Below are 25,232 nucleotides of genomic sequence, written 5' to 3'. Positions count from 1 at the left end.
CTGTCACCTCAAGTAAGCAATATCTTAGCCTTCCTTTTCTTTTAGTTTCCTTTTGCCAGAAGACAACGCATACAGTGAAAGCCTGGTGAAGTCTCAGTTTGTTGCCTGCATGGCATGCTGCCATTCACTTACAAAAATTGGAGGAGTCCTTTCTGGTGATCCTCTCGATTTGAAAATGTTTGAAGCAATAGGATGGGTAAGTTTGGTGTGTTCCTCCATATTTGATGAGTCTGCTAATTTCTTTGCATTTCTTTGTTTTTTTTGGGAACAGCTTCATTACCTTTTTCGGATGCTGTGAATGTATTCACAAAGTGTAAGATAATAATTAAACAGTGCAGCGTACAAATTTAAATCCCTGGGCTGTTATTAAGCCTGTCATATTTCTTTTGTGGTGCCTTTAGCCTGGTTTTGAGAGTGTGTCCCAATTCACACAAGGGCCAACAGGCTTGATATGGTTTAAGACTGGTATATAATCGTGGCTCATATGATATTGGGAACTTTATTTTTTGTAAAGAAGAAGTTTATCTCTAAACAGGTATTCCACTCTTTATTTTCTTTTTGTGTATCCGCTCTGTCACTTACTCTGTTTTCAGTGGTGAAGCCCTTTATATAAAGGCTAAAAATTATAGTGAGGTCATGGATTTAACAAAGATAACCCAGCTCAAGCTCTCTGGTTGCGAAAGACCGGTTGTGAGCTTACCAAGGAGTTACTGGGGCTTAGAGTCCACCCTTTGCGTACTGTTGGTTGGCTTTATTGTCCCTCATTTGCTTGCTTCTTACTTAATGACTTTCTTTGGCCATCTCTTTTTTGTCTCTCCACTCAACTTTTTTGCCATCCTCTGGAGTGCCTGACTTGTATTCCTTCACTGCTCACTTTGTTTTAGTTACTCACTCCATCAAAGCATGTGTTTTCCAGCTCGCTTCCTCTTGTGTTTCATCCTCTCTCCCCCAAAAAAGTTTTCCTATACCCTGTTTGCTCTCTCATGGCCACTCATTCTCTCACCCGTGTACTTCTCCTCCCGACTCCCCTACGCTCCATGTTGCTGTCTCCCACATGTACTTCTCCACCTGCCCCAGTTGTGCTCTCTTCTTTGTGTCCCGACTATTTACCTCTGCTTTCCCCTTATTAATAAACCTGCTCAGTGGTGTCTGAAGAATGTTAGATACCCTAGCCCATTTATGATATAACATTTATGGCAAGGAGTGGGGTGGGTGTGATCCACTGTGAAAACCAAGAGGGAGGTTGCATGGTGATTTTTTTTATTTATTTATAACTTTATTTCGGCCGTTTTGGCCATAAAAGTCATATACATACATAAAAAAGTCATCATTAATATAACAGTATTTTTAAAAAAGTGCTATACGGGCAAGGAATAGTTTACACAGTACATTTTTACATGGAAAATCACGCGTTATATTTCAAAAAAAAATTTAAAAGAAGAAAGAAAAGGTTTAGGTAATAGAATATCACAAATACAAGGGTTAGATTAACATATACACTTTTCCAACTCAAAGACAGTATCCTTGTTTTTTACGTATTATGTAAACAGAATATAGAAATTTACTTAAGCTGAATACGATAAACTGGGTTGAGTTGCTTTTCATAATTCTAAAAGCTAATGAACAGGACCTAGTCCCTAAAAGGTTACACATTGGTTTCAACCATTTCTTTCTCGGTTTCGCATATGCGTTACAAACGAAGAGCATGTGAACCTCATTCTCGGAACAGACAGTAGAGCACATAGGACAGCTATTATTTTTAACAGACAAGGCCCCCAGTCTTTTTTGTGCCCATCTTTCAGTATTGTAATTCAGCATAAGTATCCCATATCTAAACTTAAGGAAAAGGGTTTTTGCCATGGGTGGCTCTATCTCGTCCAGGAATGGTTCAAAATACAGCTCGTCTTTAAATAGTAAAAAAGCCTGGACTGCGGAACCAACACTAACTCCATCCACTAGCTTCCCACTTATATGATTCCAGAATGCTCGCTTAACTATTAATTTAGAGGAGGTATGCATTTTATCTGGAGTCTCCCACATTGAATGTAGGCCCAAGAGTATAAGCCATTTTTTAATGTGCACTAGCCAGTGCAGGGAGTTAAAAGAATCAAGCGTCATCAGTTCTTGCAGGCCATGCCTATAATCTATCAATTCAGGTGTAGACCAAAGCCTAACCCAATATAGTAATGGCCTTAAGATAGTTAAATGATCCGTTCTCCTAAAGTTTAGGTCAAGTTGGAGTGGTAAAAGGGGTGTACTAATAGGAACCCTAACGGAGGCCCGCATGAATTTATTGTCCATAACTTGGAAGCTATTCTTTGCCCATGGGCCCCATATTTCTGCTCCATATAGTACAGCAGATTGTGTTTTGAATTTAAAAAGTTCTAAAACCGGGGTTACACTTTTGCTTGTACTAGAGTTCATTTTGCTTAGAATTGGTTTGACATTTTGGGCATATGTTATTTTACTTTTCTCAATTTGGGGTTTCCAGCTTTGCTTGGAATCAAGTACAACACCCAAATAGGAAAAGTTCTCCACAGTATCTAGTTTTTGGCTATTCAGAAGCAAAAAACCTCTATCTGGTATACTGGGATTTAATGACATGCATTTCGTTTTATTTGCATTAATTTCCAAGCCCTTTGTCTGGCAATAGCAGCTAAAGGAGTTAAGGAGTGCCTGGAGACCCTTCTTTGTTTGGGATATAAGTATGGTGTCATCTGCAAAAAGCAGCGCAGGCACCCTTACACCATTAAGCTGCGGGGAATCATTGACACAAGCATTTAAATAGTCAGGGACATCATTAATGAACAGGGAGAATAAAGTAGGGGCCAGGACACACCCCTGGCGAACCCCACGTTCAATGGGAATATTGCGAGTCAGCTCACCATTAGCGCCCCACCTAATGTTTGCAAAATTATCAGCATGCAGCTCAACTATTTGGGCTAGGAGACATCCCGGCAACCCAAGTTCTTGCAGGGTTTTCCAAAGTAAGCTGCGTGGGACTAAGTCAAATGCAGCCCTCAGGTCAACGAAGGCTACATACAGATGACCTTTTTTGAGCTGGACATATTTCCAAATCAAACAACAGAAGCGAAAAATTTGGTCTGTTGTGCTGGTCTTACTCCGGAAGCCTGCCTGGAATTTGGAGATTATATTCGTAGCTTCAAGCCAGTCGTTGATTCTGAATAGGAGATGTTTGGCATATAGTTTTTGAAGTGTGTCCATCAGACTGATTGGTCTGTAGTTGGAGGGTGTCATTCTATCCCCCTTTTTGAATATTAACACAACCTCCGCTGCCCGCCAGCTGTCAGGAAAGTTACAATTTGAAGATAGGGCGTTAAACAAACGATTCAAGTAGGGGGCCCATACGTCAACTTCATGTTTATAAAGATCCCCTGGTATTCTGTCCGGACCAGGGGCTTTAGAATTTTTAAGATCATTGATCGCCCTTACTGTCTCTTCCAGTGTGAAGTTGAGCGGTTCAATCGGGGGAGGGGACCTTAAACTCCATTGGATATCACTATCGTATTGTTTGTAAAGGTTTGTAAAGTGAGATACCCAGGTCATCTCATCCAGGAATACATCTTTCACGACTCTCCCAGCATGACCCCCATTGGCCACTAGTCTCCAGAACCCAACATTGTCATTGGTTTTTGCAGCAGTTAACATTTCGGCCCAAATTGATTCCTCCCAAAGTTTTTTAGATGTTTCCAGTGTACGTTTGTATTCCAATCTTGCAAATTTTACTTCTTCTTTGGTCTTGTTTTTAATGGCAAACAATAGATTTGATTTGGCAGTTCTACACGAGTGGTCATACCATAACTTTCCGTGGTTGGCCACTCTTTGATTTTGCTGCTTCTTTCTTGGCATTTTTGATAAAAGCACTTTTAATTCGGAAAAGAAGATTTTGTGTAGGTCAATAAAATGATCAAAGTGTTCCGGTAGGAAGGCATAGTCAGCTACATGTGTAAATGTTTGGTCGAAAAGAGAGTAAACCAGTGCTAAAGCATTGCCATCTGCCAGAACACGTGGCCATCTCACTGCGCGCCTGTTGTTGCTTACGTGGACATCCTCACACAGGGTGACTTCGATAGATTCAGTGATATCACTAACCATGTTCTTGTTGATGTAAAGTTCCAAAGGGTAGTGATCACTTTCCCCCCTACTTACTATTTTCAGATCTATCATAAAATGCCAAATACTAAGTGAAACAAGTACAAAGTCTAAATTACTTTTAGCTTTAGAGAAGGTTGGTTGTTTTTGCAGGTCAGATGGGAGTCGGCCATTGCCTGCTCTAAGGCCGTGGTCTGCGGAGAGTCTCAGAAGTTGGCTGGCCAGTGTTGAATATTTAACAAATTTGGTGGTTTCGAGCTGGGGAATATTGTAGGCTGCGTCCTCTTCCTCGAACACTTCAGAAATGCCCAGAACAGGTTCAAAGTTACAATTTAAGTCTCCTCCTAGGATGACAGGGATATCTCCAATTACATTTTTAAACAGGAGCTCCAGGGCCTCAAGTGTTGCTGATACCTTCGAGTGACTGGTCGGTCTATTATAAACATTGACAATGTACCATTCATTGCCACACGATGGGGTGACCCGTAGGGCTAAAATATCCAAAGAACCTGTATCCACAATTTCAGCCTGCATGGCTAAGGTGATTTTTAGCCAGATTAATAGACCCCCTGATGGTCTTCCTCTGTCAGACTGAACTGCCTTAGTGCCATAGGTTTTGTAACCTACCCGGTGCGGAACTTCTAAGGCCCAAGTCTCTTGTAGTAGACAAATATCACAAGTGTCAATGTAATTTGCCCACTCAGGGTCTTTTAGATTTTTATAAACACCTGCAATGTTCCACGATAGGATAAGTAAGCAAGGGTCAGTACTCTGAGTGGCAGAGTGGGGATTGACTACGCACTGATTACTCCGAATGCCTACTTGCAGTTTTGTTATGTCTTTCTCAGCAACCTTTACATTCTCTCTAACTGCAGAAGTTACCCTCCCATCCCGACCACCCTCAGCTATGTAGCCGCATATATTTCCAGCCCCATAAAGTGGTCCCGTTTTCTGTGGAGCTGGGTTAGACCTATGCAACATATTCCTGTTGGGCTGGTTATCATCATGGAAGTGTGCGACATTTTTGAGTTTGGGATAGCCTTTATTCACCCTACAAAAAACATCATATAATTCATGGATGCAGTCAGGCATAGTGGCAAGTCAATCCACAGCATCTAGGCAACTAAATCTATTAAAGGTGGAAATGCCAGACCACATATTGTAATCGCCATGCCCAGCCAAGTTTGGAGCACCAGACCACATATTATAATCTCCATACCTAGCCAAAATTGGAGCACTGTCAAAATGCTGATTGACAGGATTCCAGTTGGGGCCGTGATGGATAGGTCTTGGTGGAGGATAAAAGAATGATAGAGGTCTTGCTACAATAGGGGGATTCACACCATACGATTTCCAATTGCAGATTTGTTCAGCACTCTGGGGTTCCTCAAAGGATATGACAATGCAATCGCCCGTGATTGATTTTGCAGTTGACCCTACCCATGGAACCCTCCTAACCATAAGGATCTTACTTTTTAAGTGGTTGGGGATGGGTTTGTATTTATTTAGCCAAAAAATCACTTTATTTTTTAGCGATTGGAAATTTTCTTCGTATTGACTATCCAGTTCTGGCACCCCTGTGAGAACAACTACAAATGTACTAGCGTCTGGTGGCAAATCTATGTACCCTCCTCTAAAATTATTGCGAGTGCGGTTGGACTGGTAATTTGACTTATGGGAGGCATTTGCAAAGATTTTGTCAGGCATGGATTGAATGCCTGCATCGTAGGGGTAAGCAGGAATATTAGGTTGTGATTTGTTTAAAGGTAATGTGCTCTGATTGGAAGAGTGGGAGGGAGGGGGAATTTGAGGTAAGGGAAAGTTAGTATATGCCTGGTTTTTCTGTATTGGTTTGCTAATAATATTAGCAGCTGTCGCTGTGGAAGTTGAGGGGGTTGGGTTTGATTGTGTTTTGATGCTAGTTAATTGAGTAATATTTGTGTTATTTGCTATCCCCACCTTTTCTTGCTGCACATCCAAAGGACTAATATATGGATCTTTTGATGTGGTCGGAACTAGGACCGGTATTTGCTGGGTGACTCTAGGCGCTTCAGTGCAGCTGAGACTTATGCTGGAAAGAGTGATAACACTTTTCTCAACCTCGAGAAGCTGGTTCTCAATTCCAGTTAACCTGGTTTCCAATGGTTTAAGTAATCTCTTAAGCGTCTCCCATACTATTTTTAAAAATTCTTCTCTTCCACCATCTGGTTCTGCCATGACACAGGAGACTCTTTGCCCCTCACTACCTAAGTGATCGGATTTATCAAGGGAAATATGTCCATCTATACTATTGTTAATGTTGTCAGCATTTACTAGTGCTGAATCGTGTACAGGGATCTCGGATATTACAGCAGGCCTGTTAGAAATTCCACCCCTGATATTATGACTAAGTACAACTTTTGCTTTTTTCCTAGCAAAAGCGGTAAGATGTTTACGCTTTCTTTTGTGCTTTGATGATACTTTGGCTGGTGATTTGTTTTTAAAAGACTCAGTTTCAACTGGCAACTGACTGGTGGAAATTGGGCTTGTGTTTAGTATCGACCCAACTAGTGGCTTACAGAGCACCCCATCTTCGAGGACCTCAACATTCTCCTTTGAGAGTATCAGCTGTGGTGAGCATCCTAACTCGGCCCTAGCTGAAGGCCCATGGGGTTCGTGGTTGCTAGGAGGAGTTGATTCCTCTACTACCGAGTGCACCTCGGCTACGGCTATGATTGTTTTTGGACCAGAAGTGTGCTCGGGGGTTTTAGATGTAGCAATGCTGCCTAGGGAAGATTTTTTTCTAAGCGCAAGTTCAATTGAAAGCCTCCTAGCGCATTCAAGTTCAGTTGATACTCTGTGCTGAAGTTTGGTAATTTCATTATCAATGGAGAGGCTGGTCCTGGTGATAAAGTCATCTAGAGTACCTGTGGCTTTTTTAGGGATCTTGGTTGCCTTGCTCCTAGTTTCACGTGTGGACATTGTGGGGAAGGAAAATTACAATAAATATATAAAATAGTCCAAGTATACTACTGAGAATCAAAAGGATAAAACCAAGGGAAGTGGCCCGGTCCGGTCTTACACGGTCTCTAACGGCCTAAAACGGCCCTGTCTTTGCCCAGTCTTAGCCCGGGCTGCGTCCCGCGCTGCGGGAGTAGGCAGGTGTTTTGAGGCCTCAGGAGGGCGGGGGGCGGGCCAGCAGGGAGAGCGGACCGGAAGTTCTCCCTCGGTCTAGCAGGGACTTCTGGGAATTGAAGTCCCTGCACGCTCGCAGCCCCGCTGCAGCCACACGCCCAGTGCCGCTTACCTCCTTACAGCCTCTGCACTCCTCGCTAGCAGCAACAGATGTGTCTCCCTCCTCAGGCAGGCGAAGGGGCACCCGCGAAGCGGGTGCGCCGAGATGTGGGTTGGTGCCGGGTAGAGACAAGGTGAGACACGGTAAGCCGCTCTGACTCGTTGTTGGCGCTGATTTCCTCCGTTTGGCGTAGTGAACTATTCAAAAAAGTGTCCCACTCGCTTTAGCTGCAGGCAGGGTTTTGAGGCCTCAGGAGGGCGGGGGGCGGGCCAGCAGGGAGAGCGGACCGGAAGTTCTCCCTCGGTCTAGCAGGGACTTCTGGGAATTGAAGTCCCTGCACGCTCGCAGCCCCGCTGCAGCCACACGCCCAGTGCCGCTTACCTCCTTACAGCCTCTGCACTCCTCGCTAGCAGCAACAGATGTGTCTCCCTCCTCAGGCAGGCGAAGGGGCACCCGCGAAGCGGGTGCGCCGAGATGTGGGTTGGTGCCGGGTAGAGACAAGGTGAGACACGGTAAGCCGCTCTGACTCGTTGTTGGCGCTGATTTCCTCCGTTTGGCGTAGTGAACTATTCAAAAAAGTGTCCCACTCGCTTTAGCTGCAGGCAGGGTTTTGAGGCCTCAGGAGGGCGGGGGGCGGGCCAGCAGGGAGAGCGGACCGGAAGTTCTCCCTCGGTCTAGCAGGGACTTCTGGGAATTGAAGTCCCTGCACGCTCGCAGCCCCGCTGCAGCCACACGCCCAGTGCCGCTTACCTCCTTACAGCCTCTGCACTCCTCGCTAGCAGCAACAGATGTGTCTCCCTCCTCAGGCAGGCGAAGGGGCACCCGCGAAGCGGGTGCGCCGAGATGTGGGTTGGTGCCGGGTAGAGACAAGGTGAGACACGGTAAGCCGCTCTGACTCGTTGTTGGCGCTGATTTCCTCCGTTTGGCGTAGTGAACTATTCAAAAAAGTGTCCATGGTGATTTACTTTAGGACCCCTGATCATCTTTGATTTATATTACGGCGTCTGCATAATTCAAATTTGATTCAAGGCAAATTCAGGCCAGGTCTTTGGAATTTTTTTTTATCCCCCTTTCCCTGATGTTATTGCAGTGAATAGGTACAATGATAGGCTGGAGGTTATTTTTAAACAGGTACACCTGGATCTTGTAGTCCACCTGAACAGATGTGAAACCCTAAGAGGGCTAGCTGATATTGATTAACTCCTCCAGAGGGCTCCATTGGAAGCCAAACCCGAAGAGTTAGTAAATGCTAACTCTAGGTCTGATGATCTCCAAATAGATTCAGAAGAAGTATGGATTGGGGAGAATTTACAGATTGAAGCCCCAAGCCCCCCTGTAGGTTTGATTTTATTATAAGAAACCCTTACGGCTCCTCCTAACTGTGATCGTTGCTTCTCAGTTTCATCCTGGAATATAGCAAGTATCAATTCAAAGTTGAGGAACGATGACTGGGTAGCATTCGTATCTAGACACGATTTATTTGTTTTTCAAGAGACATGGTCAGTAACAGATTTTCATATAGATGGGTTCCGTTCCTTTTGTACACCAGCAAACCCAGCAATCTCAGGAAGAGCGAAGGGGGGTTTAGCAATGTTAGTTTTGTTTGAACATACAGAGATTCAGATCAAAATAATTTGTTTCTCTCCTTGGTATCAGTTACTTGATGCGAGTAAATTAACCCTGGTAGGTTTTCTAATTGTAAATCAGTGCAATTCCCATGTAGTAGACAGCTTACAAGATGAAATTAGTCAAACAACGTCCCTGAGATATCCGCTATGTATAATGTGGATTGGTGATTTCAATTGTACCCTGTGTAAATGGGTCATGAGTTTGTGGGCTGGAAAACATTGAAGGGGATTCACTAACCCACTTCTGTCACTTAAATTATAATGTGCTAAACGGTATTGTGGTTTTAAATTATTTAAAATGTTTTGATGATTGTTCTACAGATTTTTGTGGACAATGTCCCACGTATATAGGGATGGTCACATAAGTATCATTGATTTTGTTACTTTCCAGAAATTGTCTTAGTCACAAAGTTATACCACATTGTTCTAGTGACCATAATCCGCAAATGGCCTCCCTTAAATTAAATCTTGGGAGAAGTTGTCTGCCCGATATCCCATTCAAATATGACCCAAATCCAGAAATCAGAATGAAACGTGATCGGGTATATTGGAGGGATTTTGAGAACGAGCTTATTGGTGAAAACTTGGATCTAATATTAGGTTGTTTAAATTATGAGTCCCCTCCAGAGGTCATTATTCATGATTATCATAGCTTATGTGTTGTCATCTCAAAAGACCTGATGGTGAAAAGGGTTCAATCAAAGGAGAAGCCAGTGGCACATTGGTTCAATAAAGCATGTTCCAAAGCTCATAAAGATCTAAAAGGTGCCTTGCAGACCGTGCCATTTAGTGAAGGGCCTTCGAAAAGAATATAAAGTAGTTAGAGCAGATGAAGGCCGAATTAAGGATGGTAGCATGGCAAGATCTATAGGCAGCTAGTGTTGTGAAGGATTCTAAAAAGTTCTGGAATGTTATCAAGAGCCCAATATTTGTAGACGCCCCCTCAAAAAAAAAAGAGACTTTTGTCCCAGGAGACATGTAGGTGGAACGCTTTAATTGTATTTTTAATCCTTTAAAAAAAAATTAGGGCCAAGAGACCTGTTCTTTTGGCTCAAGCAACTGAGTTCAGTAAATCAATTTCAGTTGAAGAGGTGGAGATTGTCATCTCGCTGGCTTCTCGTCTTAAAGCCCCGGATCCAGATGGGATACCAACTGACCTTTTTAAAGAAAATATTCCCTTGTGGGCCCCTCTTATAACAAATTAGTCCTGACATTGGTGGTCCCCTCCCAGAGTCATGGAAAGATGCAATAGTGATTCCCATTATTAGCCACTTTGCTGCTAGGCCGCCCCCTCCTGTTGGGGTAGTTCGTGCTTAGGCCCCTGTAACTTTTTGACCACATAAGGCATCCATGCCAAATTTGCGTCCTTTTCTTCCAACATCATGGGGATTTTAAAGGTACCCAGGGTTTGTCGATTCCCCTGGAAGAGACCCAGAAATCAGCCAAAATACATGTAAACATTTTTGGGGGGAGGGGATGGGAAAAAAGTGCTGCAGAAGAAAACATCTGTTTTTTCCCTGCAAATGATATCAACAAAGGGTTTGTGGTGCAGGAATCCCCATCCTCCCAGCTTTCAGGAACTGACAGTTTTGTCAGAAAACCAAACATTTTTACACAGTTTTGGCATTTTACTAGGACAAAGCCTATTTTTGCTGTTATTTAATTTTTTGTGCTTTCAACCTCCTTGACAAAATTCTGAATTCAGCAACGGGTCATTTGTGTAGATCCTTCAAGCTTTTTGTATAGACACTAACAGCTGAAAATAGGAAAAAATGCAAATGAGTTGAAAAAAACAGCCATTTGTGCCAACGTTTTTACTTGTAACTTCTTCCAAGTATGACAGATATTTGAAAGCAATATACTGTTACATCTGCTGCTTCCCTCCTGGGCTGATCCGCTTGGGAAGGGTACCATTGGAAAGTGGAGATTCTCTCCTTTCCAAGGATACCTCTCCCAAGTGTTTCGGTGCGGGGGGGCTGGGATAACCTCACAAGCACCGAAACAATGCAACTGAAACTAAGTTTCATTTTCATTTTCAATGCAATGACGTCAGCGCGCAGTCGTCTTTGCATTGGAAATGCAAAATGGCCTTGGGAGGTTGGGTAAGCTCTTCCCCCAACCTCCCGAGGCTAACCAAAAAAAAAGGAAATCCCTCTGCTGTCTGCAGCAGAGGTATTTAGTGACCCTGCACTCATGACAGAATGGTTCCGTCATGAGCACTGGAGCACTGGTACCGAGTCATGAGCATCGAAAGTGTTAAGAAATGGGACAAAAATGATCCAGGGTGCTATAAGCCCATATCATTAATAGCCTCAATATTTAAGATATTGGGGAGGGTTCTCTTAGATCGTCTAGAAGATTGGGCCGAACAGAAATATATATTTTGTCAAAAACCCAATATGGATTTAGAAGAGGGATAGGCACAGTACTTTACTTTACTTGTGGACTTGTATAGCGCAACGAATCATCCCCAGAGGAATCTCTCGGCGCTTCGAAGAGAAGGTCACACTGGTCAAATGTAACTAATAGAGCCATGTCTTTAGAAGTTTTTTGAACATAGTGATCTTGTTACAGGCTCTGATGTTCTGTGGTAGTTTATTCCAGTGACTGGCTGCCAGATGGGAAAAGGCTCTACCACCCATCCTTACCTTATGTATTCTGTGGGAACACAAGAGGTTCGCATTACCAGATCTTAGTTGTCGCCCAGGCTGGTACCAACTGATTTTATTTCTGAAGTACGCCGGGCCACTATCTTGTAATGTTCTGAAAGCTACACAGAGCATCTTGAAGATGGCACGCTTCTTAACCAGGAGCCAGTGTAATTGATTCAGCAAGGGGGCCTAGGGCGTCCGTTCCGGCTTATTGAGGGCAAGACGAGCTGCCGTGTTCTGCACCACCTGGAGCCTTGATCACAGATCCTCCCTCACCCCCACCAGCTGCGAATTCCCATAGTCCAGCCGACTCACCAGGATTGACTGGGTAAGGATTTTTCTCGCTGACAAGGGGACCCAGGGGAAAACCTTCCTGAGCATCCTCATGGTGCCAAAACAGGTCCCGGCCACAGTCTTGACCTGCTCCTCCATAGACGGTTTATCGTCTATTTTTACGCCCAGGTTCTTGGCCCAGCTCCTGGGGAGGGGGGCTTCGCCCAGCTCAGAGGGCCACCATTCTCGAGACCAGATGGTTTTGGCCTTCCCAAACAGTAGAATCTCTGTCTTTGAGGTGTTAAGTTGTAGGACATTTTTTCTCATCCAACTGGCTATGCTAGACATGCAGCTCTTAAATTTTAGTTGAGTTGCCATAATGTCCTCCTCAATGGGGACGATGAGTTGTGTATTGTCCGCATAAGAGATGGTTGCGAAACCATAGCCTCTGATGATGTCAGCCAGAGGGGTCATGTATACGTTGAACAGGGTAGGACTCAAAACAGACCCTTGCGGGACTCCCCTGTCCAACTCAGTGGTTTGTGATATGAATGGGTCTAGCTGGATGCTCTGAGTGCAGCCCGACAGGAAACTTTCTATCCACTTAAGGGCCCTGCCCCTCACCCCAATCCCCCCTAATCTGTCCAGCAGCTGCTTATGCGAGATGGTATCAAAAGCTGCTGACAGATCAAGGAGGACTAGGATCACTGGAGTCCCTCTATCCAGAGTCATTCTAATGGTATCCGTCACCTCCAACAGTGCGGAGTCCGGACTGCGAGGGATCCAGGAGGTTGTTCTGTTCCAGATAGAGGGGTAGTTGTTGGTTCACTGAGGTTTCCAGGATCTTTGAGCAGCAGGGAAGGAGCGAGATAGGTCTATAGTTCTGCAGCTCATTCGGGTCGGCAGATGGTTTCTTTAGCAGTGGCTTTACACGTGCTGTTTTCCACTTATTCGGAAAAATGGCTGTCACCAGAGAGATATTATATATTATGGAGAGCGCACCTGCTAGCACTGGGCAAAGTGTCGCCATGACAGCTGGCGGCACTGGGTCCAGTGGTGAGCTCGATTTTACCCGGCTCAGTAGGGAGCCGACTTGCTCCTTTGTTACAGACGAAAAAGAGTTGATCCCAAAAAAGGGCTCTTCATTCGGCCGTAGAGCATTAGATGGTTGTCCCTCAACTAGTTCCTCTTCCTCCATGTTAATATTTTGATAGATCAGATCGATCTTTTGAGTAAAATAGCTAGCCAGCTCATCACAAAGTGCCTGGGTGGCGGGGGTAACACATTCTCGGCGCAGTAGAACAGTGCCTCAATTTGTCACGGATTGTCTGCAAGTACACGAAGTCCAAGAAGTGCTCAGTGCATCTTGCCTTCATGGACTTATCTTGTGTGTTTGACTCTGTCAATCATGACAGATTGTGGACCATGCTGGGAGAAATGGGTTTAGAGCCACCTGTTTTTTAATTTTTTTTTATTATGGTGGCTGCATCTAGACCCCATAGTTAAGATTCGACATGGATCCTATATGGAGAAGACTGTCCATTTTATCCATAGAATGTGTCCGTCAAGGATGTATTCTTGCCCCATTTTAATTTCTGGTTTACATTAATAGGTTAAAGGTTTATTTGCTGGGGAAAAATCTTGTTTTCCCCAAGATTGGGAAAAACTTTATTGCATCTCTGTTATACGCGGATGACTCAGTCCTTATTTCCAGGACAGCGAATAGCCTACAAAAATCTTTGGATACTTTTGTTGAATTTATGGCTACTTTACCTTAAAGTAAATTACAAAAAGTCATTTGTAATGGCCTGTGGGTCGAAAAGAACAAAAAGTAAAGTATTTAAGTGACAGGGGAACAAGATATCAAAGGTTAAACATTTTTCTTATTTGGGGATTGTTTTTAACATAGTTATCCTGGGATTCACTGCTCACTTTAGGAACTTTACAAATGGCGAGAGTGATGTAGACCCTTTTTAGATTTACTGTTCAACTTGACCAGAAACCAGTTTGAGATGCTGACTTTTTATAGGTCCAAATGTCTCTCAATTGCCACTTATGGGGCCGGAGTCTGGGGATAGGCCAGTTGTTTAAAGCTTCGGACAATTGAGAATGATTTTACTAGGAGACTCCAGACGGTCTCAAAAAGTACCTCATCTCTCTTTTGCCATCTTGAATTGGGTTTAGAGCTAGTGGCGGGCTTAGGTCTTGCCCTATTACTGCTATTGGCCAAGATCTGGCAAACACCTGAACTAGATTTTACTGAATCCATAGCAATGGACTATCTTTATAACGAAAATGCTCAAAATATCCCCTGGGTTAATTAGCCTAAGAATCGTTTGAGGAACTGGGTTTGAGGGCATTTTTAACAATCCTATAAATATACCTTTACAAGCCAAAACTATAATAAAAAATGCTTTCATAAGTTGGGTGAATTACCTTCACTGTTGAGGAGTGGAACAGTTAAAATCAGTGAGGGGTTTAGATTTAACTATTCGTTTCATCGTCCTTGTTTTTTACCTGATTCATCTCAAGAACTCTCAACGTAGATTTTATTTGACTAGATTTCATCTTTCTTCGATCAATTGTTTGGTGGCTTATCCCCCTTCTGCCCTTATGCTAATTTTACAGTACAGAGCACCTTGCACTTTATCCTCTTTTGCCCGCTATATAAGTCTCCCAGAGCTAGATATTTGCTTCCAATTTTAAACCCTTACGTCCTTGTTCTCACTTAGAAGGTTATCAGTTTTTAGTGTCTTTGAATTCAATGGGTATCTGCTGTACAGTTGTTAACTTTATAAAAGGATCATTTGCAATCAGAAAGTGATATGGGTGAGTGGGGACTGACATGATGCATGTACAATGAATTGTTTTTATGAAATTGGATTAATGGGGGGGGGGTGTTGTTGCAATGCTTATTACTAAGAGCATTTGTAGATGTTAATGTTTTCCTAAATGTTTTATGGCGAAAAATATGTACTCTGTGCTTTTGATTCATATAAATCGAATAAAACCTATTTGATTGATTGATTGACCGCTTGTGACCTTCTGCCCGAAGTCTGAAATGTTATCTTGGCAGCCAGACGTCAAGCAGGATTACGTTTTTGTCATTGTGTGCAGAAAAGCAAATTAACCCTCTTTCTGCTCCCCTTTCTCAGGTCCTTCTGTTTATTCTTTCTCTTGCTCAGCAGGATTCTGCTTTGGGCACCTTAATGTGCTATCTTTCTGCCATCTCAGCCTTTCTGCGGTTTCCAGATCAGCCATCCCTGTTCAAATCCCCTGTTGTACATAGGTTTTTGAAAGTTCTCCAATATGTTTCCACCTTCACCCTTTATCATGGCTCAGTGGGACCTCAGCCACGTACTTTCATTTCTGATGTGTGCTTCCTTTGAGCCGCTTCTTAACTGTTCTCTTAGGCTCCTTACCTTCAAACGGACTTCCTAGTGTGAAGGCATCTGCCTGAAAGGTCAGTGAGCTCCAGGCTTTGTCATCCCAGCCCCTATACTAACCATCTCTCCAGAAAAGCTGGTTCTTCACACTAGAGCTTCTTTCATGCCGAAGGTGGTCCCTCTATTTCATTTAGGCCAGTCCATTACCCTGACAAACTTTTATGCTCCTCTGCATCGCTCTAAAGAAGAGCAGCAACTCCAATCGACTGGACCCAAAAAGAGCCTTCTCATTCTACTTTGACTGCATGGAAGAGTTCCGGTGGACGACCAACTTGTTGTGAGATATTTTGATGCCAAGAAGGGGAATGCTGTGTAGAAAAAGACCATCTCCCGATGGAATTGCCCTGCATTAAAATCTGGTCTGCACTGGTCAAGAGTCAACCCTCTGAGGGTTTGTATGCTCATTTCACCAGAGTTAAGGTTGCGACCACTGCATTATCATGCAGAGTTCCCGTCTTGAACATCTAACAGGCAGCAACTTGGCATTGCCTGCACAAGTTTACAAAGCACTACTGCCTGGACATGCAGGTCCGTCTGGATGGGCACTGTGCCCGTTTGGTCCTGCAGGACTTTCTAATATGAATTTGTTCCGCAGACCCACCTCCTGGAAGGTATTACTTCGGTATCTAAGTAAGGAATCTGTGGCTAGAAGTCTCTATCCGATGAACAAGTTACTTACCTTTGGTAATGCCTTATCTTGTAGAGACTCCTATCTAGCTGCAAACTCCTTACCGACCCATCCATCCTCCCTGCTCTGCAAATGGATCTCTAGGAAAAGGGGGTTTTCTCCTTTCAGGTCCCTAATCTTCCACACTAATGGTCAGTGATATTCGAGTCTCCGCACTCCTGTTGTGGAAAGTCGCTAAGACAAAACTGACGCCAGCGTGCTGGGTTGGCACCTATATAGGCACTACGCATTTCCCTTCCGGCGCGGACAACACCACGCAGAGCTGAGCGACACCACTAGCCGACGTGCAGGGGTAGTACTTGCGACAAATTTCCCTATCCAGTCTAATGCCTGGGGATAATTTTAAAATAAGGAATCTGCGGCTAGATAGTCTCTCCCAGTAAAGGTATTACCGAAAGTTATTAACTGGTTTGTTAGATACCCTTTCTACCCCTCAACTAGGCTCTATCCAAGGAATGTTGGGCAAGGGAAATGTAACATATAGCACGAAACTTGGAAATATGATGTGAAATACGTGAATATCCCTTTGTTTGCATGTCTGCTTATTAGTTTTTATTCTCCCCTCTTTTTTTCTTATATTGAATGTATGTTTTAAATTTGTTTGGATCAGATCGCTCTATTTCTAATCAATAAAAAAATATATTTTTTAAGTAACAGACTTATGGTTTTTAGGCGAACAAGGCTATGTTTTCAACAGTTAAATTAATTAAAATGATGCTGAAATTAATTGTATATATCCTGAGTAACTTTAGTAACTAAAAGTGCAATTGATGGGTTTATGCACTTGGAACTTTAATAGCCCTTGGTGCTTTCTGTAGTTGGCACTTTGTTCTTGATCTTTTCTGTGTGTTACACTTCATTAGGGAAAATTGATTTCCAATAACTGATGACGTGCATTATGTAAGGAGAAACTGAATTAAGGAATATTGGATACAGAATTGATGTTAACAATGCAACTAATCGGACAATGTATCTTAAATTAATGATGATTTTTGTGAATTCAATTCTTCGAATTTTAATTAGAGTGAAGAACAAAATGGAACCACTATGCCCACCTAGTGTCAGTGGACCTATCTATCTAATGTAATAATTTATCCATCTAGAAAGGGCCAGATAGTTCTCACTGGCCCATGTTTGTACTATACAGCATCTGCATTTTGGTAATGCTGAAGTGCATGCTATATTATCAAAGGTGAGACCTATCAGCATTTCCCAGTACTTGTTATGATGGGTGACACAATTGGCCCAATTGTTACAATTTGCAGTTTATTTTTCAGATAAGTGATTTTCTGTCTTTTATCTTAATTGGGCTGAATTATGGCCTCCCACTTATTCTATGAGCTACTGAAATCACAGAAGTACGCCTTGTGTTTTTCAGATTTCACAAGTTACCCTCATTGGTTATGGAGCTTGATCCTTCCCAGACATGTACTCTCCTAGTCTTATTGTTGTTTCACCTGTTCAATAATTGACAAATAGGACTTGATGAAAATGTAACTTTTTGCCTTCTCTTAGGGTTAATTTCTAGTAAATTCATAGTTGCAGCCAACAGTAAGTGATAGGGTGTACTGACAACTAAATGCACATGTAATGGCTGTCTTTGTGTAATATTCCAAGTATTCATAAAGCATAAGTCTGTTACCTGTGCGATAATTATCTGTAGACATCAGGTGAAATGACTGTAGAGTAGCGGTCTCCAACTTTTTCTGTACTGAGAGCTACTTATGTTCAATGAAACGCATTGAATGACCTCATGTTTATGAATTGTAGAATTAATTTAATCCCAAAATTGCTTTAACATAGCATGTTTGTTCCTCTTCTTTTTTTTTTGTACAAAATGTTTGTGCTAAACCTGACTTTATTAAAATCGACAGAGCTCTTTCATAAGAACAAATAGAGCTGCTGTTAAATGTGAACAATAACACTTCCCTGCTAAATCATTTGTGTTGCTGTGCAGATTCTTGTTGAAGCGACAGAGGAAGAAACTGCTCTTCACAATCGAATAATGCCTACTGTTGTACAGCCTCCAAAGCAACCTCCTTCTGAACCCAAAACCTCTTCAGATCAAGAGATGGTAAATATTTGGGCAAATATTTTGAGCCACTTTTTTCTGCACCATGGGAAGACTGGGACAACCTATTCCTCCTGAAGCGCTGGATACAATTATACAGAAAAACACTAGCACTTGGAGGGGCCTGTTGTATTTCAAATTGGTGTCATTCTTGTAGTCTGCTACAGGAACCAATACTAAAAAGTGTAAATCTAAGAGGATAAAGTATGTCATGCATAACTCTGTGAGTAGTGTGATATGTAATTTTATAGTATCTAATATACTAAATGTCGAAAGAGGTCCCACAGCTGTTTTAGTGCTGTTTCCCAAGGTATTTTGGTGCAAAATACTTGTGTTGATTTACATGATGCTCATAGCTGTATTGTAAAAGACGATGCTAACACATTTGAGACAGTTCACATTCTTGCACCATGTGATGTGCAGTGACTAGAATTACTTTTTGAAGTGTTAGTCACATAATTGAATATTGAAATTGCAGATGATCTTTGGAGGTTTCTTAGTGGGATCTTCATCAAAGTTAAAAGACAAACAGAAAAACTCCAAATTAGTTGATATTGTTTAGTTTTCTTCATGTTTGATTGCACAAAATATTCGCAGATTATTGTTCTCAGTTTGTACCCCAGACAGATTCATAAGCCAGAAATTCAGATTTTATCTAATTGCCATACATTGGAGACGACAGAAGTGAGGCACACAACATTGTTCCTGCTACTGGTTGGGATGTTTATCTGGACCTTTGGAACTCTAGAGGGCTAGAAAAGTCTCCTGACATGAAGTTGATCTGGAGTGTCTTTTGGAACTTTGTGTCCGTTAATGCTTTTTGTATAAGGTTGCTTGGGACATGGAGTTTCCTGTACCTGTTGAGGGAAAATAATCTCTAGACTGCCATTCTTTTGCTGTGTTCTTAATGCTTGGAGCTCTTGTGGCTCTTTAATGAGGTGCTTATGGAACCCATTTTGGTTGCAAGGAATAAGCCTGGCTCCACTCCGGCCGTGAACCGCCAGCTTGCTGCGATCATTGCCCAGACCCGAGTGACCACCCCCAAGTTCCTGTTGCTCATTAAATGAGTGAGAACCTTGTGGTGTAGACTGCCTCGTGTGCAAGCCTTTACCCAAACGAATTTCCTCTGTTCCAACTGACAAAGTTGGAACAGGTTGCAACCAAGGAAAATAAGTGAGTCTCCTCAAGTAACGTGGCTCTTCAGTCTTTCAGTGCCTTGTGCCTAATAACCCATTACTCCCATGCCCTTTGTGTCCAGGCCCAGATGGTGTTTCTGCTTTGAAGAAATGTGTGTCCTCTTTGTTGAAGTGATATGTGATGGCCCAGGGGCTTGGTGTGGTGGGTAGGACCATAGGCTCTTCTTGGTCACTTGCCAGTAGTCCTGGATGAGCTCGGTCTTCTGTGGGAATGTCCAGGCTAACTCATGGATATGCCATTTAATGGCTGATGCTTATGTGGAGTGAAAGCATAATGAACCTTGGAGGGGCTCAGATTAAACTGCCTCACAGCTTATTCTCTGGTCCTCACATCCCTTGTCCTCCAGTTTCACCAACCGTACAGGAAATTCAGGTGCTACTCAGAGTGGACGCTAAACCCGGAAGTAGAACTTATTCATTCTGTCTAGCAGCACACAAGTTATGTCTTGGCTACAGGGGTTTTATGGTTGCCCAGACCACCTAGGACAGCAGCAGCTATCTACCACTTACTCAGACTTCTTTCTCCAGAATTCTTTAGTTCGTCCTCAAACAATCAGGTGCGTCTTGTGGGAAAACAAGTGTCTTCCTGTTTGACAAATCAACAGCAGTCCATCCCCAGTGACACACAGCTATAGCTAACATGTTGACAGTCCATCACCTGTGATACACAACCCTACTTGAAAGTCTCTTCCACTTCAGACATCCAATGACTCAAACTCTGACTGCACATTATCTAGCTCTGGATATCCAGTGCCCTATTGAAGCGCAACACAACCAAGGCAGAATTCCCATTATTTGCCAAAAGGCAGCAAACAAGAAACCATACAAAACTGGTTTTAAGACATTTATTTATTTAGAAACCTTTTATATAGCGCAACTTGACACTTGCGGATATTAGAGTGCCTTACCATTGTTCAGAAACTAGAGCCAAATAGTCAGTAATATCATAGTGGATAATATAGGATATGGCAATACCTCCAATACTGGAGGGTACAGCACAATGTCAGGATTGTATGATCAAAAACAAACAATGACCAGGAGAGCAAGAGTCAAGAATGTAGTTAACGTGTCATGAACGCTATGAAGAGAGGAGATATTGGGATCTAGAGCAGAAATGTATTCATAAGTAGTACTTTAACTTCTTTCTTGAAAAATGTTGTTGAGGGTTTCAGTCTGGTTTCAGGGGGCAAGACGTTCCTGATTCTCAGGAGGAGACCAGAGTAAGCTCTGTTGTAGGTTTTCTTTTTTAAGAATCTATGGTTTTAGCAGTAAGGAGCTAGGGCGTTCCAGCTTCTGAGCGCGGTATCTCGGGGTATTGTAGTGTAGGGCTTTAAGGTCCATGCAGGCAATTTTGAGCTGAGTTATTGCTTTGTAAGGTAGCCAGCTGGAGGGATTTCAAATTGGGGGTGATGTGGTTGTTTCGTTTAGATCCAGTGATGAGCCTTACATCAGAGATAAGAGATGCCCTTAAGGAGCTGTTTTGGATCTGAGCAAACCGCAGAGGGTTGCATATCCATAGTACACTTTGGGAATCACAGGGCTTGCACTGGCCTGGAGTGGGATGATTATATTGCACCCATTTCAGGAGATGTCACCCCTCCTACAGCAGATTTGCATCCAGGCGACATTGGAGATTTCACAATCTCATCAGCATAGTGTCTAAAGCGTTTTGACTTGCCATGCCAACAAACGAAAACAACCCTTTTCTTTCTTGCTTTTAAAGAAAAGTGATTTAGACAATAACAGTAAGTGATCATATTTGGTCAGAAAAATCACGCCACAATAGCTGCGGCGATTCCCAGAATTGACAAAAAGATATTTTGCACCTGAAAAATACCCTGGATTGTCTCTTTGATCACCCATGTGCAGATTTGGTGGTACTACAGGCGAACGACAAGCTGAAAACCAACGTCGCTATGCACTGTGCCACCCGACATCGGCAAATGATTCTCAGCAACAGTAGTAACATCTGTCATGGCGGCCAATGCATTGCTAATTCTTGACCAATATGACCATCTGATATTGGGTCATATCGGGCCTACCTTCCTGACTAGAAAAAGACTGAATAAAAAAGCAATACTCATTGAAGGGCAGAAAACCTAATCAGAGGTCACTGTCATTACAGTACACATTGCAACAATGGGATTCAGACAGTTGGTTGGGGCAGCTGTTTTACACTACACTATACTTTACCTTTGAACCAAAAAAAGAACTGACGTTTCAGCCACCTGCTGGGCTTGATGTGATACTGTAGGGCTGTGGGCCCTTGGAGGTGGAGTAGCAGTTTTCGTGTTAACATAACTGCAGCTTAAAAGTCTATATTGCAGAGTCCTTCAACTCCATTTCCTTTAAAAAAAATTATTGAGATTTGTTTTTAGGAAAGTTACTAATTTCTAGTAACTTCTCTGCTCTTATTACTATTTTGGCTTTTTTTTTTAGTAAGTTAAAGGAATTGGGCAACATAGCCTATGTTGTAGGCTGGTAAAATATTTAATATTATATGAAAAGGTTTGGAATAGGAAACAGAATCAAATATCTTTAGAAGAGATGCTCTGGGATCTCAAGAATGTGCGGAACTAATCAGTCGCTTTGATTTCACTGGTAATTCCCCTGAAGAAGAACTAGGATTAGAGAAGAGAAACCTCACCTTTTTTGTGCATTAGCACAAAAAATCTTTTTTGTTTCTACACTGGGAAAATGGTGTCCCCTTTGCAGAAAGTTTCTCTAATAGCCCACTGCAGTTTGGGAATGCAATCCTGCATAACCCTGACTGAAAACCCACTTACTCAGCCTTTTTTGGAGTAGGATTGTGTTTCGGAGTGGAATGTTCCATGCATTTTGGATGATAGGCCCACCATACCACAATCCAGAACTTTACTGTAAAGTTAGTACTGCACAAACGCCAGAATACTAGCACTTAATCCACAGTACTAATTTGCATCTGCGGGCATAAATCTCTCCAGGTTCTGGGTCTGTGAATCACAATCTTAGAATCTGTGTTCCATTTTTTTTTTAGGTTTTTTGCACACCAAAGTTGGACTTTGGCACGCACAGTCTGTATTTCAAGCCTTTCATTATTGTGGAAAATATATCCTAGGCACTAAGGGCCTCATTTATGAAGGCCTTGCACCGCCGGTGCGTCACTTTTTCCCATTTTAAAAGTGACGCACCGGCGGCGCAAGACCTTCATAAATAAGGCCCTAAGTGTCTCCTTTAGGTTTTTAATGACCGATTGCAAAGTCAACCTTGGTCTTGAGTCACCAGGCTGAGAACAGTCTGTCATAGCTAAAATCCCTGTCTGCCTGATGGACTTTCAATGTCTTATGTGCAGCTGCTGCTACAAAGAATGCTCTGGAGACAGAGCAGAATGCAGAGTGGGTACCATTTTTGTTTGTTTACGGGTGGCATGTTTTATGTTTATCTGAAACTGACTCCCAAGCGAAAATTTGAATAAGGAAAAATAAAAAATGGCCCTGAATTGCAGATAGTTTTTTTTCTCGCACTTTGGGCTATTGCCTGCCTTCACTGCTTGGGTGGGCTGCGTGTCGCATGCGTGTCCTGGGTAGGGAATACGACTGTTGACCACCGTTCACAGGGGGAAAGGCAACCGTCATTCTGTCCTTGTGGTCCAGGGGCAGATAGGGTGGGTCAATTGTTTCCATCAGATCTAGTTGCACGTTCTCTGGTAAAATGTGACAGTTTCCTCCCTCCCTCCCTCTAAATTAGAGGAGAATTCCGCGGGTGTGGTGGGATGGGTGAAAATACAATATGTGGTGCCCCCCCACCCCCCTTCCTATTCCTACATGACCCCCTGCATCAGCACTTTTCGTCACAATGCTTGATAGTGACATGGGAGTGATTGGTGTGAATAAAACCATTGTCTGTGAACCAGCGGATTATGAATCAAATGGCTTCGAATAATATGCTGTGCCTACATTAAAAACCCATGCAGATGATAACATTCTGTTCGTGATGTAAAGCAAGCATCTTAAATTATGCACCTGTGTGAGAGCCCTAAATCATTACTTATGCTTCTGTGCTTTTTTTTCATTTTTTCTTCTTTAGGAACTATTTGAGCTTCCGGTAAGTGCAGACTTGTACTTTGTTAAATGTTTATGAATTTCACGTACATCAATAAGTAGTAGTCCTGTCTTCCAATTTTTAAATGAAATCGCTCAATTTTCGTTTTTCCTTTATTTTTATGTTTTTGTCTAGATTGTGTTTAAAGTTAAACACGTATCATTAAACATATTTTCTTTCTTAAACTAAAGCTATGATAATAGTTCATGTTTTTGGCCTAGAAATACTAATGGCACAGCAGTGGGAAAGACGACCAGAGTAGTCCTGGGGGAGAGACCTAACATTACATAGCAATTGCTCAGAGAAACACTTGCATCTCGAAAATTCAGAACTGAGTGCAGGTCGGTTGCAGCAGTTGCAAAAGTTGTATGGACATGGGTTATGAAACCGTGCTTTAATACAAAAGAAATCTGCCTCCAAGACTGCACCGAGAGTGAATAGCGGTCATGGAAAGCGCGTTAATACCAACCTTTTGTTTCTCTGAGTGCCTTGAGTGTGCTTGTCAGTGGTGGGTTTACAATGTGTCTCCCAAGGGTGGCTAAATCACTCCTTTTACATCAAAGGTTTTCCAAATAAATTCTTAAATGTGGTTTGCAGGTATTTCAGAATAGAAACTCAGTCATTAACCTAAAAGCCAGGGTCCAGTACAGTTCTGAGCAGAATTGCTCCTCTGCCTCGCCGAATCATGGCTGTCCCTTTTTGTGTGCTGTTCCCTGATGTGTTTGTCATTGCAAAGACTGTGGTTGTATTCACAGTGTACACTGTTCGACTCATTGTGACTAAAAGGATGATTTAAAGGAGCATCATCCCTCTTTGCAAATCACATTGCAGTGTATCAGTGGTTAGTAACCACAACTGCAGACACAATCAATGATCGGACAATGACACCTGAAAAGGGATGTTATCCTTTCCCAGACTAGAAGTTTTCTGTAAGGTGCAGCTTCCATTTCGTTAATTCACAAAATACTTATTTTATTATTTGATTGCAGCTCCTGTCCCCTTAAGGGTCATTTTGGGTTGTGACAGAATTGTGCATTGTTGTGGTGCAAAATAAAATTCAGGTTGCGAAGCAGTTACGGTTTTTACACAGCTTTGTGACTTGACCGATGATGCATGTGGTTCAAACTGTAGGATTTTCCAAACTCTATGGCCAATGAAAACAGCTGGATGCCACATTACTCCAGTAGCAGTGCCAATGCCGGTGTATTAGATTGGGGAGTTTGTCAGCCAGTCAATATATTTATTTAACCACAAAAATCATAAAGTACATTACCAAAAGAACAGTTCAATATACAAAAGTATTTTGTTTATAGCTAAATTACTGATAAGAGGATTTCATGTTAAATAAAAACAATAAACATTTAAACTTTCATCAAAAGTTCTTCGTTGTAAAACAGGCAGTGTCCCTAAAACAGTTAAAAAAATTTTTTACATTAGCCTATTTAACAATATGACTTTCTAATACTCAAGGCTTTTTGAAAAAAACTTAACTACCACAGTGCAGCATGCCTCAGATGAAAGCTGTTGTAGCATCAGAGCTAGCCTACTCTCTCTAATAGCAAATGATCACAATTTCTGTTCTAGATAGTGTTCTGGCAGCAGAATAGAATTTACAAAGTAAACCAAGTGCAACGTACTTTGCTCGAAGCGATTATCGCATGGGCAAAATATGTGGGTCGATAGAGTTGGGAAATTGGACAGTAGAATCAGTGTTCAGTGTGAAGCACGTTGAATAAAACGTGCTGGACCTTTTTTTATAAACTGAAAATGAGGCTCAGGACTGTCTGCTGTCAAGAGATCCATGTGAGAGAT

The 25,232-nt window shown here is 42.5% G+C and overlaps 1 protein-coding gene across 9 annotated transcripts in view; it reads left to right on the top strand.

Annotated features, from left to right (window-relative positions):
* ATP13A3 (ATPase 13A3) overlaps window positions 1-25,232 on the top strand; it is a 430,700-nt gene that overhangs the window by 212,370 nt on the left and 193,098 nt on the right. For 5 of the 9 annotated variants that reach the window (XM_078666250.1, XM_078666251.1, XM_078666247.1 and 2 more), the window contains 2 exons: window positions 46-196; window positions 18,031-18,159. In XM_078666250.1, the coding sequence (XP_078522376.1) occupies window positions 46-196; window positions 18,031-18,159 (280 nt within the window). Of the gene's footprint in view, window positions 1-45; window positions 197-18,030; window positions 18,160-23,405; window positions 23,424-25,232 lie in introns of all 9 variants that reach the window. The other 4 variants (XM_078666249.1, XM_078666244.1, XM_078666245.1 and 1 more) reach the window with 1 other exon arrangement.

The sequence above is a fragment of the Lissotriton helveticus genome, chromosome 11, assembly GCF_964261635.1.
Source record: "Lissotriton helveticus chromosome 11, aLisHel1.1, whole genome shotgun sequence".
NCBI classification, from domain to species: domain Eukaryota; kingdom Metazoa; phylum Chordata; class Amphibia; order Caudata; family Salamandridae; genus Lissotriton; species Lissotriton helveticus.
This window is presented reverse-complemented; position numbering and strand designations above follow the sequence as displayed.